Source organism: Pithys albifrons, chromosome 2 (assembly GCF_047495875.1).
Source record: "Pithys albifrons albifrons isolate INPA30051 chromosome 2, PitAlb_v1, whole genome shotgun sequence".
NCBI classification, from domain to species: domain Eukaryota; kingdom Metazoa; phylum Chordata; class Aves; order Passeriformes; family Thamnophilidae; genus Pithys; species Pithys albifrons.
In genome coordinates this window covers 61,739,404-61,754,467 of record NC_092459.1, presented here as the reverse complement: position 1 = coordinate 61,754,467, position 15,064 = coordinate 61,739,404, and the positions used below count along the sequence as shown (strand labels likewise).

At 43.1% G+C, this 15,064-nt stretch overlaps 1 protein-coding gene across 2 annotated transcripts in view; it reads left to right on the top strand.

Moving 5' to 3' along the window:
- Positions 1 to 344: 344 nt before the first annotated feature.
- Positions 345 to 15,064, top strand: part of SYNJ2 (synaptojanin 2) — a 70,267-nt gene continuing 55,547 nt past the window's right edge. For both annotated transcript variants that reach the window (XM_071549244.1, XM_071549243.1), the window contains exons 1-2: positions 345 to 1,189; positions 11,143 to 11,229. In XM_071549244.1, the coding sequence (XP_071405345.1) occupies positions 1,069 to 1,189; positions 11,143 to 11,229 (208 nt within the window). In that variant the 5' untranslated portion in view covers positions 345 to 1,068. The remainder of the gene's footprint in view (positions 1,190 to 11,142; positions 11,230 to 15,064) is intronic.

The window sequence follows — 15,064 nt, the reverse complement described above, 5'->3', positions numbered from 1 at the left end:
GGATCCATTCCTCATGGCTGAACTCTGGTGGAAAAAAAACCCTATCACTTATTCTGCAGAGACTCAACAGGGAATTATGAGGGGAATTCTCTAATACCGTGGAAGGGGGAGAAGGCAGCGCAGCTTTACATGAAAGAACATCGCTTTTTCATTATTAGCGAACCTAAAACGTGCGCTGTGCCTTTTAACCGAAGCCCTTAAGACAGAGCCCGCGGGGCAGCGGCCACCCGGCCGAGCGCTCCCAGGGGAGCTCCCGACGGGGCGGCAGGGACGGGCGCGGGGAGCCCGGGCGGCCGCTCCCAGCAGGAAGCGGGAAGGAGCGTGGCCTCCTCCTGCCACGCCAGCGGAGGGAGCACCGCCGGCGTCCGGGTCACTGCCTGGCCCGCCGCGCTGCCGGGGGCTCGACCTTCACCATCGGCGCCGCGGCCCGGATGCGCCCCCACCGGGCCGGGCATAGCCGGGCCGGGCCAGGACCCACAGCGGCCCGCCGGGTTCGGCATCGCGGTGGTGGCCGTCGCTCCTCCCCTCCCTGACGGACAGGGCGGCTGGCAGCGCCCGCCGGCGACCTGTACCTGTCCTGGAGGAGGAGCCGCAGCCGCGGGAGCCGGAGGGGCAAAGTTAACTCCGGAAAGTTTGCCGCGGCTGGGAAGAGAAAGGCGGAGATCGAAGGGGAAAGTTGCTCCCGGCCCGCTGTCCGCAGACGGGGACTCCCCGAGGAGGAGGAGAGGGAGGAGGCGGAGGAGGAGGCGGCAGCAGCAGCGGGGCTGCGGGGGACGCGGAGGAGCGGCAGCCGCCAGCGCTCCGCTCCCTTCACCGAGGGGCGGCCCCGCGCTGGAGGCTCCCGGAGGCCTGCTTAGCTGACCGGGACCGGGACCAGGGCACGGCCATCCTCCCTGCCCGCCTCCTGGCAGCAGCGGCAGACAGGGCCGGGGTCCGGCACTCGGAGGAGCTCCCCAGGGCTGCCGGCGGGCCCCGAGCGCCGCGCCGTGCCCTCGGGGGAACGGAGGCTGCTCCGCCGCCCCCTCCGCCCGCACCCCTGCACCTTCCTCGCCGCGGGCGGCGGCTGCCATGGCTCTGAGCAAAGGGCTGCGGCTGCTCTGGAAGCAGGAGCCGGGCCCGAGCGCGCTGCTGGAGGCGCGGTCCCGCCAGGACTGCCTGTTGCTGGAGGCCGGCACGGTGGCGGCGCTCAGTAAGTGCGGGAGGGGACGCGGAGGTGTTGCGGGACGTGCCGGGTGCTGCGAAGGGGCACCGGGCTGCGCTGGCAGCGGCCCCTGCCCGGGAGGTTTGGGGCGCTTGCCCCGGGGCATGGAGAGAGGAAGGGGAGAGCGCAGCCCCGGGCGGTGGGACGCTGGCCGAGGGAAGCTCCTCGCTGTACCCCGGCCTCCAGCGCGGCCTTCCCAGTTGCTGTCGCACTCGTGTGACCCCCGGTTTCCCTGCCATGCGGGAGGGATGGCCAGCATCTCCTCCCGGGCCGTGTCCGACCGGCCCCGTCGCTGCTCCGGATGTCTTGAGGCTCCTCAGCCGGAGCCAGGGTGGAAGAGAGGAGAGGCCACACGCCTGCCTGGTGGTGGGGGGTCTTGGCCCAGGGCACCTTTGCTGTGCAAGACTTACCCTCTACAGCCTTGACGGCAGAGGAGGGTCCCGGTAAAGGGATGGGGCCCACTGCCTCTCGAAGTTTCTACTCAACTACATCGGGTGTTAACCACCGGTGTGGACAGCCAGGTCACTCAAGAGATTATTTTGACAAGACTGACTTGAGATTTGTGTCCCATAAAAAAAAGACCTGGCTCCTTGCTGTGGTGCCAAACCTGCCCCTGTGATTTGCACCGTATATAGTTAAACTTGAGTGTCTGCTCCAGTTTTGATGCTTGTCACACGAGAGTGACATAGTGCTAATGTTGCTAATGTTGAGGCAGACAAGAAAATGAGGTGACCGCGAATGTAAGGTGCAAAAAACAGCCCAGGGGAACTGGGTTGTACTGTTTTCTTAAATAGTTTTCTGTGCAATACTCACCTGTGCCTGCAGTCACGCTGATGTTCGCAGGGCTGTAGTAAGAACTGAACGTACATGGTGGTTTGTACAATGTCCGTCACAACGTCAGCTCAGGATCTGGGTACACTGAGCTCACTCGTCCACGATGTACAGTGGTAGGACATCCAGACTCAAATGCTTAATAGATACTTAGCATTGGGTATTGAGCACTTCATGAATGAAGAAAGCTAGAAAGGTCTTCAGGTAGCAGCTGATTTTCATGAAAGTATTTCTGATAGTGGAGAAATTTTGACCTGTCATGAAAAAGATGTTATTTCCACTCTGTGGTGATTTTGTTTTTTTATTAGTGGCGGGTTTTTTTGTGTATTTTGTTTTATTGGAATTTTGTATTGTATAATACTTTGGAGGTTGAGTTCCTTCTTAAATTCTTTGGTAATAGTGGATATGGATGCATTATATTTTTCTAGTTTGTTTTTTTGTGTCAGTTTTCAGTGAACTTACAGTGAGAAATCTCTTAGTACCAAGCAGCACTTTACTCACTTTCCCTGGTTCTAAAATCTCTTGACATTAAACCCCTATATTTTGGTTTGTATTTCATTATTCTGATACAAATCTAAAGCAGCTCCACTCCCTAAAACCAATGTGCATGAATAAAATGGAGAGACCAGCATTCATGTAGCCAACCCTGAGGCATTTGTACGACCAGCGGTTGGAAAGATTTGCAGTCTCACTAATTAAAGAAATCATTAACATAAAGTAGATTTTTCTCCCCCAGTGTTGCCATACGCTAAATGATTTAGTGGCTGGAAAGCTGCTCAGCGGAAAAGGACCTGGGGGTGCTAGTCAACATCCAACTGAGCATGAGCCAGCACTGCCCAGGTGAGCAAGAAGGCCAAGGGCATCCTGGACTGTATAAAAATAGTGTGGCCAGCAGGACCAGGGAAGTGATTTTTCCTCTTTACTCATGAGGCTGCATTTTGAATCCTGTGTTCAGTTTTGTGTCCCTCACTGCAAGAAAACCATTGAGGTGCTGAAGCATGTCCAGAGAAGCTGGTGAAGGGTCTGTAGTACAGGTCTTATGAGGAGTGGCCAGGGGGAACTGGGGTTTAGCCTGGAAAAGAGGAGGCTCAGGGGAGACCTTATCACTCTCTGCAACTACCTGAAAGGAGGTTGTAGCCAGGTGGGGATGGATCTCTTCTCCTAGCTAAGAAACAACAGGACAAGAGGAAATGGCCTCAAGTTGCACCAGGGGAGGTTTAGACTGGATATTAGGAAAAATTTCTTCATGGGAAGGGTGGTCAGGCATAATGGAACAGGCTGCCCCGGGAGGTGGTGGAAATCTCTATCGTTGGAAGTGATCCAATTGACTTGGAAGTTGGGAAACATGCTTTAATGATGAACACGGTGGTACTGGGTTAACATGGACTCAATTAACTTAGAACTCTTTTGTAATCTTAATGTTTGTGATTCTTTGATTAGAGAATTTGTATAGTCTTTCTTAAAATGTGTGTTAGAAGAATTTTGACGTAGTGATTTGTATAGTGCCTAGTGCCTGTTTGCCATGCCTTTGGAAAGTTCAGAGTCACTTCTTGGGATAACTGATCATGCATGTGCTGGCATTCAGCCAGTTCCATGTTAGCAACTTGGTCTTTTTATTTCATCTGGTTCCTCTGTTTTTTCCTGAGTCGGTTCCTGTAATGTAAGAAAAGCTCGTTTATCCAGTGAAGCCTGTTCAGTTTATTTCTTCTGTTTAGACAGCTCAGGTCAAGTAAAAGAGGGAAAACCAGTAGTAGGTATTGTGATGGTAAATTTAGAAGAATTGCGAAGAGGAAGCTTCACAGCAGGGTGGTAACAGAACTAACATTAATTCTGTTTTGTTTGAACTTGCCTTTATGTTGCTACTACCCGTGGAACACTACAGTGGGAGGGTAACATAAACTTTGCATATATGTGGTTTCAGACATACTAGTCCTAGGATTGTGTTAGTTTTTACTTTTCTGTCTAATTTTCCGTTTCTAAAATAAAGTTTAAAATAAATTGTATACCTGTGGTGAGGAGGATTATGCAACTGTTTCCTGTGCAAACCTTCACACTGAATAAAAGCAGATATGTATACCTGGAGCACTCAAGTTTTACAACAGTTTTGCAATGGCAGCCTCATGTCAACAGAATTGTAGAGGGGAATAATAATAATCACAAATGGACAGTGAAGGCCTGAGAACAGATTCTAGTCAGAGTTCATTATTTTTTTCCGTAATTACAAAGTATCTCTGCCCTTGAACAGGCATGACATCAAAGTTTAATTGCTTCTATAATAATTTTGTACTAGAAGAAACAAATGTGGAATTTAACCTAGTTCAGGTGGCAGAAGGGAGGGAGAATCATCCTAAAAGAAGTGGTGTTACAAAAAAAGAATTGTAAAAAAACCACACACTTGTATAAGCACAATGTCTGTAGGGGCCATAAACCTCTGGCAAGCTCATAATTAAAAAGAAACCACTTTCAAAGTAACAATTTCATTCTGTCTTGTGAATGGATGACCTTCTACTTTTCCTTCTCTCTATATGTTGTAAAGATTATGATGACAATTGTAGTTGCAAATGGGTTATATTTCAGAATTGCCTTACTGCATATAGAGATTTAATACTTGAAAAATATTTGCACCTTTGATATCAGTAGTGGGAAAGTATTGCAGAGCTCTCTATTTATCTGAGATATAAGCAATTTATAAAATGAGAACACTTGGCCTGTAATGGAAATCTAACATAAGAAACTTTTTGAAAAATCAAGGAGTCAAAAAATCACTGCAGGAAACCTAGTTACATACCCCTAAACCCATTAACTTAATCTCTATAGTGATGTAATATCAACCAAGATATTTTCTGTTCTATCATAAGGTAAATAGTATTTTTAAAGATGGGAGTTTTTCTTCTTCCTCTCATGATGTCACTGTAGGGTGGGGGTAAAATTCATTGTTTTGAATTTAATGACACATTTTGCAAGAGGCTTTTTTTTTTTTTTTGCCACTGGCAATCCTCAAGCTTCAGTCATCTCCAGAAGGATGGGTGACAGCCTGAAACAATTCTTCCAGGAATTCTTTGAACTAGAACAGCAATAGATTTTGTGGAAGAAACCTAGAGGCATGAAGGATGAAGAAAAATTGTCATTGATTTTGAAGTTTTTGCTTGATACAAGAGGTAATATAGATACAGATGATGTGTCTGCTTGAAACACGTTACAGTTTCAGTGGCTTACAGATGAAGTGAACAGCACAAGGTAGTTCTGGACTGCTGTCAAGGCAGTGACGAAACTAAATTAAGGCTTAGTGCTGAAAATATGGTTATCTAACTTCATTATAGCAGATAATTTCAGTGAAAGGCTGTCAAAAGGAGTGCTCTGCCTTAGAAATGCAGTCTAATACTATGTTTTTTCAAAGGCAGAGCCAATGGTTGCACAGATTTATTTTCTTTCCCGCAAGCTCTTTGATTCTGCAGTTGTTTTTGTAAAGGATGTTACAACACCTGTTATGGTGGATCCTAAATGACTGTGGTGTTTTGAAAACACAGAACTTCAAAGCTGATACAGTGCATGTTTATGCAAATACATGGCTGAAGTTTCTTCTGCAGACTTTGACCCACACTGGGAAGTTGGCCTTTAGTAGAGACAAACTAGAGAGTTAAGGTGTGTGTACAGTCTGTGGAGCAGCTCTGTGCCTCTGGAGCTTCAGTTACAGCTGTGTGTGTGTGTGTGTTTCTCTGGTGTGGCAGAGTGAAATCAGGGTAGTCTTGCAAAACCATATTTACATGTGTATCTTTTTTTTCCTTTCTTTTTCAGAATGCTGTTTCTGTGCTATATGTACATTCACTGTTTTCATTTAGATTTAGTTTTGTATTTATGTGGATATCTATGCCACTGAATGGGGTATGGAAATCAAACGCCAATACTTGTGTAAGCATGCTGTGAATGTATTCCTAAGCACTACACACTATCCAAAACAATGAGCCCCTACAGCACAGCTCATTTCTACCCTTATGCCAGAATATTCATATAGCTAGTACAAATTTTTGTGAAGTTTTCTGTAGTTTAGTGATGTTCAGATGCTTCCATTTGTGGATCCCTACAGAACTTGTAGTGGGCTGGTGGTGGGCACTTGGGAGCTGTGGTTTCTCATGCTGAAAGTCACTGCTGTAGGTTATAGGGAAAAGCGTGTTACACTTCTTTCACTACTGTCACAATGCAGAAGAAAGAAGATGTATTGGTGTAAAAGTAGAGTGTAGATTACGTGGCTTGGTTTCTGTTGAAAATGTGGTGGCTATGTTTGTAGTGTCTGCAGGTTTCTATGTAAATATGTGCAATATATGTCAGGAACCACATAAAGATAATGGCCAAGCCTCAGAGAAATAACTTAAAGGCTTCCCTTTTACTTTTATTTTCTTGACTGCCTGTGGTCCACAAAGCTGGCCAGGAGAAACCTGGTGGTTTTATGAATCTATTCTTCTTTAGTTGTAAATTAATATATTCATATATGCACATGCAAGTATGAAAACAAAATCTCTCACTGGAAGCAGAATGTTCTCAATCTAATATAGAGAGCCAGTGAACTAATCTTCCCAAAATGCCACTTTGGTGTTTTGTTTGTTGTCTTTTCAACCACAAATCTCTTACTGGAAAATTGGTAAATACATTACTTAATGTTTTAGATGTTTGGACTCTAAACTGTAACTCTGACCACAGACTTCTTCCCAACTGTGTGTAGCTTGACCTATATGGTGTTTCAGAATAGTCTGACCTGCATAGTGCCTGTGTAGCTTGGATTGAATGTGAACAGGAAGATTTTAGTGAGGAAAGTTATTGAATATACAACTTTAAATCTGTCTGTGGATGACAGAAAACACAAATTGGAGGCAAGTTAATAGTCTGAACTCATATAATACCAGACACTGGATTTATTTCTAGGTAAGATGCTTATGGTAGTGTATATATGGTTTTGGTGTGAAATTTCTGTTTGATTGTAGATTTCCCCTGTTTCTGTGGAAAATTCACACCTGTTTCCCCCAAATGCTGTGTGACACAAGTAGTCACCCCATCCATCCAAGCCTATCTTTCTAAAAGGACGTAGAAATATGCTTCAGATTATATACATATAGCAGTACCTACAGCCTAAGCAGGTGTCTAGTTCCAGAATCAGGCTTAAGTATCACAGGAGAGATATAGAATCTATAACCCGGTTCCAGACTCTTTATCAAGAGCTCTTTCTTAATTTTTTATCTTTAAATTGTGGTTATTGCTGTGTTGATCCCCAAATGTTGGACTTGGAACTTTCTGCCCTTTTCCTCTGATCAGTGACCTGTCAGCTGGGCTCTGTATGTGTGAGAGCTGTGCTGATTCCTACTCAAGTCTGGGGAATCTGCCCTAAGGAGGGATTGAATAAATTAAACTGTATGTTTGGCCAGTTCCTGCAGGCCGTTAAATTGAATTTGCAGGTTTTACAAGCAGGAAGTTGAACTTGGATAAGCAATATAGTATATATAGTTGTATGTCTTTTCATGATCTGGTTTTTTGTGTGTTTTTTTTTTTCTGTAATATTTTATGCATGGAAAAAGTCACTTTTAATTGAGTTTATTGAAGCTTAGTTTCACTGAATTATTCTGTGCCTCTTGTTTTGCAAGTGTTAAAATGTTGCAACCTGTCAGATATTGGTATCTATTATGTTTGTTCATCACAATCCTTTAGAGTTTCATAGTAATTTTTCCATTTAACTCTCTTCATCCAGCAAAGGCAGTAGCAATCAGTTAGTTTTGTTCACTCTCTAGTTGTTCTCTTTCTGTTTCTGGCTCTTGTGTCCTAACACTTTGCAAATGCTCTAGGAGATGTTTCAAACTAGGTTTTGATGTCAGTTATTTGAGATATCAATAAGATTTTGAGATTTGTAAGTATTTCTTTTTAATAATAGGACATGTACCTGGCTCAAGCCCTCTGCAAATAGCATCCTTTTAAGGTCACCCTTTAATCATCTTGTCTATAGATTGCTTTTTATGATGGTTGTTGGGAATTCCTTCTCCCCCTCTCCAGTGCTGGAGGGATGCTGCTTGTATCCTTGCTTGCACACTTGCAGGGCATGGAGCAAGGCAGTGTCGTGGAGGCCGGAGGCTGTAAGGCACAAAGGAATCATCCCCACACTCATGAGGACCCTTGTGGAGGAGGTGCAGCACATGGGAACTGCTGCCTGAAGCCCCCTCTCTCACCCATGCCAAATGATGATGGTCACAGTGCATCTCAGGATTCTGTGCAACACCGAGGAGTGTAAAAGCGCAGGAGACTTCAAATTCCAGGAGTGTCCTTAGCAAATGAAATTTACACACCCATGCACACACCTCTCCCAAATTTGGTCCATATGCACTAAAACATTCTGGCCTGTCCATTTGCTGTGTCTATTTGGCATGTTCCTTTTCTCTTGAACTGACCACAGGTGAAGTCTTGGTGCATGCCCTGTTTTAGAGTGCATGGAGCTGTCAAGGAAAGATCACTTGGTCACTTCTTTGGTTTCAGAGTCTAAATTGCTTCAGGGAGCAAAATGAACTGTAGAATAAATACCAGAATTTGCCATGTGGTAGAAGTTACTGGCAAGTTTTGAGCCAGCCAGGAACAGTGGCAGTCCAGTGCAGAGCCATCCTGGAGCTCTGTGCTGGGAGCCTGCTCCTTCCCTGCAGGCAGCTCTGCTGGTGCTGCAGCCCTGCCTGCTCCTCCTGTGCAGGCATATGTTCTCACAAGTGGCTTGCCCAGAGCAGCGACGTATTTCTGTCCCAGAACTGGCAAAACACAACTATTTGTCTGCATGTTTGAAGTCCTGTGCCAGGAGATGATGTGAGTGTGATCCCACTGGCTTGACCTGGGAAACTTCAGTGGCTTTTGTACATGCCAGTGTTAATGTGCTTCTTCTTGCCAGTTGTGTGTTGCTTATTTCCACACTGAAATAAATTCCATTCTCTTGGTCATGCTCCTACCAGACACTTTTAACAGCCAGCTCTCTAACTTGTAGTTCTATTTTGAGAAGTATTGCAATGCTTTAAAGTTGACTTTTGAAATGCTTTCACGTTGTACCTGGCCTGCATCACTCTGAGATGGGAATCTCTTGATATTTCTGTTGTCTGTTTCTTCCTAAAGCTGGGATATTTGGAACAGGAGTTTTGGTTTTCCCTTTTTATTTTAAAGGATATGAAGACTAGCTTTTAAAGAAAGAACAGATTTAAGAAAAAAATTGTCAGTATGTTGTTGCTTCTCTTTTCTACTTAGTAAAGATGCCATGGAAAGTGAAGCACCACTTTTTTCAGCTCCTTTTTTTCCCCCCTTCTTAATACAAGGAAGTCTTGACAGGGAGTCTTTTTTCAAAAAATGAAACAATGTTATAGTCTATCAAAACTGGTTTTGTGAAGCTTTTTTTTGAAGTGCCTGAGAACTGAGCTTGTGGAGTCTCGGCTCTTAAGATGTGCTGTTACTAAATGTTTAATTTGATACTGTCCAGAGGTTTATGTTACCTGATAAAAATCACTTTGTCCTCTGGTACTTATGTTTTGTTTCACTGGTGTGGGGCATCAACATTTTACAAGTTTCTCCTGATTTACTCAGTGTTCTAAGAAAGCAGAATTGATAAGTTGGGAAATTATCGTAATAAAAACAAAATTAAGAAAAAATTAACAAGTCTTCATTATTTGTCATGAATACAAAAATTGAGACAAACATGTTTTAATTTCCTTTGGAGGTTGCTTCTGCTAAGGAATTTTGTGAGAGGAATTGTCCTTCCTTTCACTTCAAAATGTCAGTAATATATGGGATATTTATTTGTTTTCTCTGTCTCACTGAGCTCTGTGACTCGTGGCATTTATAAAGACAAGTCTCCTTTTCTGTTCTAGCATCCATAGCAAGCAGTTCAGTTTGTAGCTTTTATACCCAGAGAATTCAGGTTTTACTAACTGCAGAAGTTTATTAGGAGCATAAGATTGCAAATTATTAGCAAATCTCTAAAATTACCATATTGCTGTTTTTCTGTAGTTCAAGAAGTAAAAAGGACATTGGAGGGTTACAGGCTGTTTTCCTCATTTAGGAGGCTAACCTTGCTCCTCTTTGGGAAATGTACACAAAATGCAGACTTATCAGAAAGTATGCTGGTTTGACATGAAAGCAGCCAGTGACAAGTTTGATGTGTGTTCTGGCTTAATATCTCAGTGTTCACTGTGGGCCCATTGAAGTCACTTGTTGCAGAAATACACAACTATAACATCAGTATCTGACTCTTTAATTAATTAAATAATTCTTACTTCACTAAAATATGTTCAATTCTACTTGAAATCATCATCTGATGTTGTGCTAGGTGGGAGTTGGCCTCTTCTCCCAGGCACTCAGCAATAGGACAAGAGGGCACAGGCTCAAGCTCTGCCAGGGGAAATTTAAGGTAGAGATCAGAAAAAAATTCTTTCCAGAGAGAGTAATCAGGCATTGGAATGGGCTGCCCAGAGAGGTGGTGGATTCACCATGCCTGGAGGTTTTTCAAATGAGATTGGCCGTGGCACTGAGTGCCATGATCTGGTAAAGGGACTGGAGTTGGACCAAGGGTTGGACTTGATGGCCTCTGAGGTCTTTTCCAACCCAATCAATTCTATGATTCTATGATTAGATCAAATTACGTTATCTTGTATAAAAATTTCCAGTTCTGTCTGAAATTAGACTGAGAATCTGGAAGTGTAAACTCTCTCCTTTTATACCTCAAGATAAGATAGTGTATATTTTAGCTTACAGTGAGACAAATTGTTATTTTCGTTCTTCTTTTAGAACAGTGTAAAGTTCACACATGCCTATGTATTTCTTTACTTATTCTGGAACTGATGGGGAATACGGATGTTGTTTGAAAATGTAGTGAGTGCTCTTCTTTTTTCTGGTGTGGTGTGTGGAGAGGCTGTGCATTTCTATCCCATCATTTACTAATTTTTGTGTTTTTCCAGCATTTTAACCCTACCTTTGTACTGAGTAAAATCAACTGTGGAAAGCATTGATGTAGGCAATAGCAATCTGAAAATTTTATAGAGATTGGGTAACTAAGTTTTCTGCCTTTTTGTTTCTCAGCTGTTTTGTTTCTCTTTTGTTTTGTTTCTCAGCTCCAGAAGAAAAGGATGCAATTAAAGGACAATATGAAAAGCTCATAGATGCTTACGGCTGCTTAGGAGAGCTTCAGCTTAAATGTGGTAAGTGGTCATCTGTGTGAACGAGATTATAAACTGCCCAGACAATGATAAATGACAAGTGGCTAAAGTTGTCCAGGTCCTGAAATTGTGAAAGCTTATTGCACCTTGTCATGTTCAGTCTGGAAAAGATCTCTTTCTTTTTCTATTCCGCGTCAAAAGCGTATCACTTAATGGTAATCTAAGAATTTTGGATTTTTTCTTCATTTGTTTTGGCTAACATTCATAGCTGCCTGAAGATAATTGCCATTCTTTTTTTTCCCTACTACATTTGTCCAAGGCAAGCTATGAGTTCTTACTTTTTCTTTACTTTAGGGGTCATGTTTAGACATTGATTGTCATGGTCATCTGGGACTACAGTAGTACAAATTGCCAGTTCTTGCTACAGTGCTCAATTGCCTTTTATTGTGTAATTCACATGGATAAAGGTTTGCAGATGCATGCCTTAGGCTGCAGTTAGTATGGTTGAGGAATATTTATTGTCATTGCTGTGAATTTATATACAGTTTGGGAATCTTGATCTAGGAAAGGCCTTGCTATTGCACTGCCTACAGGAATGTTAATGGAAATAACATGCTGGAAGAACAGAACTGCAGTGATTGATTTCACCTTACACAGTACTTAAAAATCACTGAATTAGATGCATAGATAAAAAAGCACTATATGTGTCGTTCCCAAGGTCTTCTTACAGTAAGCTTTAACTTTCCCTTGGAGGAATGACAAGACTTTTCCATATAACCTGATGCTTGGTCAGGGAATTTACCAAAAGCAGTGGTGGTGGGAGCACTGGTGTATTTAGGCCAATAGTGTGTGTTTTTATAGCCTGGTTACCATTTTGTGGCCTGAGAAATATGACTTGAGATTGATCTGAAGAGGCAACTGCAACCTGAAGGAATTCTGTGTCATAATTTAAAACTGTAGGTCCATCTATCTTTTAATATGAATGTGTACTTTTTGTTTGTTTTGTTTCTTGTGGAGTTAATTAGGCATTTCTCTTGAGATTTATATTAATTTGTTAATGTAGTTAAAAACAGAGAGCTTGTGACACTTGGAACTGTTTTCCTTCATAGAAGTGTAATGAATCCTGTTGTAGTAATAAAGGAATGTAGCTATTGAATTTAAGCTCTTCAAGCTACAGATATTGGTTGTTTCTTGTATGTGATGGGAACCAAGGATATTCAAGTATATTAAAAGGTGAATTATTTCAAATGGGGTGTGAAATATTCTCAGCCTTACTTTTTCTCATGTCCTTATTCTTCCTGAACAATATCTGCTTAACTTTCAGGGTCCTTAAAGTATGAGCTTTCTCCATTCTGAGTTTTATCACTGCTCCTGTGTCTTGTTCTGAATTACAAGTTTTAGTACAGGACTTCCTTTGGAAAGTATTGTTAAAATTTTACCAGTAATCAGATAATAAAGTTAAGTACTAAAGGCAAACTTCTAATTATGATTGTGTGAAAAGTCAGAGGGTCATGCTGCAATTGTAAGCAAAGGTAAGCAAACGTTTTCTGCTGCTAAACATGTTAAAAAAAGTGAAGATGGTTGCATGTCTGCTATCTCACCATTCAAGATCTAGCGCAGGTTTTTGTCAGTTTCATTTAGACCTTCCCTCTTACACATTAGTAAGTTCCATCCCTTTAACTGTTGCTTACATAAAAGATTAACACTGCAAAGGAATTGTATTGGGTTTGCGAGGCAAGGTTTTGATAGTGCGAGGTGTGGCTTCTGTGAGGAGCTGCCAGAAGCTTCCCCTGTGTCTGATGGAGCCAATGCCAGCAGGTTCCAGGATGGACCCAGTGCTGGCCAAGGCCAAACCCATCAGTGATAGTGGTAGCTCCTCTGGGATAACTTGTTTAAGAAGAGGAGAAAAAAACCCTGTGGAACTGAAGCTGGAGAAGAGCAGAGTGACAGTATGTGAGAGAAACAACTCTGCACACCAATCACAGTGAGGAAGGAGATGCTCCAGGTGCTGGACCAGAGGTTCCCCTGCAGCCCATGGGGGTCCATGGTGGAGCAGAGATCCACTTGCAGCTAGTGGAGGACTACATACTGGAGCAGGTGGATGCCCAAAGGTGGCTGTGACCCTGTGGGAAGTCTGCACTGGAGCAGACTCCTGACAGGACCTGTGGCCCTGTGGAGAGGGGAGCCCACACCTGGAGCAGGTTTACTGGCAGGACTTGTGGGCTTGGGGGGGTCTCAGACTGGAGCAGTCTGTTCCTGAAGGACTGCACCCTAAGAAAGACGTCCATGCTGGAGCAGTTACTGATAAACTGCAGCCCAAGGAAAGGACTCACATTGGAGAAGTTTGTGGAGGACTGTTTCCCATAAGAGGAACCCCATGTTGAAGCATGGTATGAGTGTGAAGAGTCCTCCCCCTGAGGAGAAAGGAGCAACAATGTGTGATGCCTCCACTCCCCATTCCCTGTGCTGCTGTTGGGGAGGAGAGAGAGAAAATTGGGAGTACACTTAAGTCCAGGAAGAAGGGAGAGGTGGACAAAGGTGTTTTTAGGATTTGGTTTTCTTTCTCATTGTTCTACTCTGATTTGATTAGTGATAAATTAAACTAGTTTTCTCAAGTCAAATCTGTTTTTGCCCATGACCGCTGAGTGATCTCTCCTTGTCCTTATCATGACTCATGAGCCTTTCATTAGATTTCTCTCCCTGGCCCATCTGAGGAGGGGCGACAGAGTGGCTTTGGTGGGCACCTGGTGTCCAGCCAAGGTCAAACCACCATGGGAATGCAATGTAACTTGTTTATACAATGTATTTTAGCAGCTGCATATAAGACATAATTGACAGCTCTTCACTGAGCATCAGTGATCACAGACACTGTTCAAGAGTATCCGTATTTTTTCTTACTACTGGAAACTTGCAGGCTGTAAGTACTAAATTAACTGAAAATATTTGTGAAAATACATTCCACTGGGATATTAAGAGTATATTTGTAGAGCAGAAGGGGAGACTTTTTGCCAAGACATGAAAGATGCCTCTGAACACTTTAATTAATCTGTAAATATCTCAACTTAGGAATCCAAATAAGTCCCATTGTATGCCTGCCAAAGCAGACCGTGCTTTTCACAAAAAAGTAGATGAAATATGTGAAACTGACTCAGAAAGTTAATGTTTCCCACCAGTAATAACATTCACTTCTATGTACTTACGTCTGTTAACATGACTCACTAAGTTCTTCTGCTCTCTTTTGTGAGATGGATGGCAGCAGAATGAATTGTACAGTGTTTCTGAGCTGTATCTCAGCCAAGGTTTTGCTGCCAAAGAGGATCTAGCAGTGACAAATACAACTTAAGCAAAGCGTTAAAAGAGCTGGCTTTGCAGTGTTAGGTTTAGACTCTGTGGTGTCAGGAAGGGATGCATATAAAAGGTGGTATTTTAACACCATCACCACATTGGTTGTTTAGTTTAATACAGCTGCTGTATTTGCAAAGGCATTCTGAATTCATTTGGCTGTGTATATATTCTCGCTCTTGCACATATACAATGTTTAGTTGAAAGGAAGACATTTCAAAGGCAAAAAGGACAACCAAATACCTGTCTTCTATTCCTTTTGCACATTGAAGAGGGAGGAGTATCTTTGAGACTAAAATGGTAGTTTGGAAAATAATGTGTTTTTTTCATAATTCTGCAATAGATTTCCTCAGAAATTTTCAACTAGGTGGTTAGAATCTACTGCTCTGCTGTATTCTGTTGCTATTTTGAAGGCAGACAAGAGGCAAAAATACCTTGCAAATTGTTTTTCAGTGGACTAGAAAATGAAGTGGAGGTATGTACGGAGTGGAGATGGAACAGGCTGAGGGAACATAAGGTGGTGTTATGACTGATG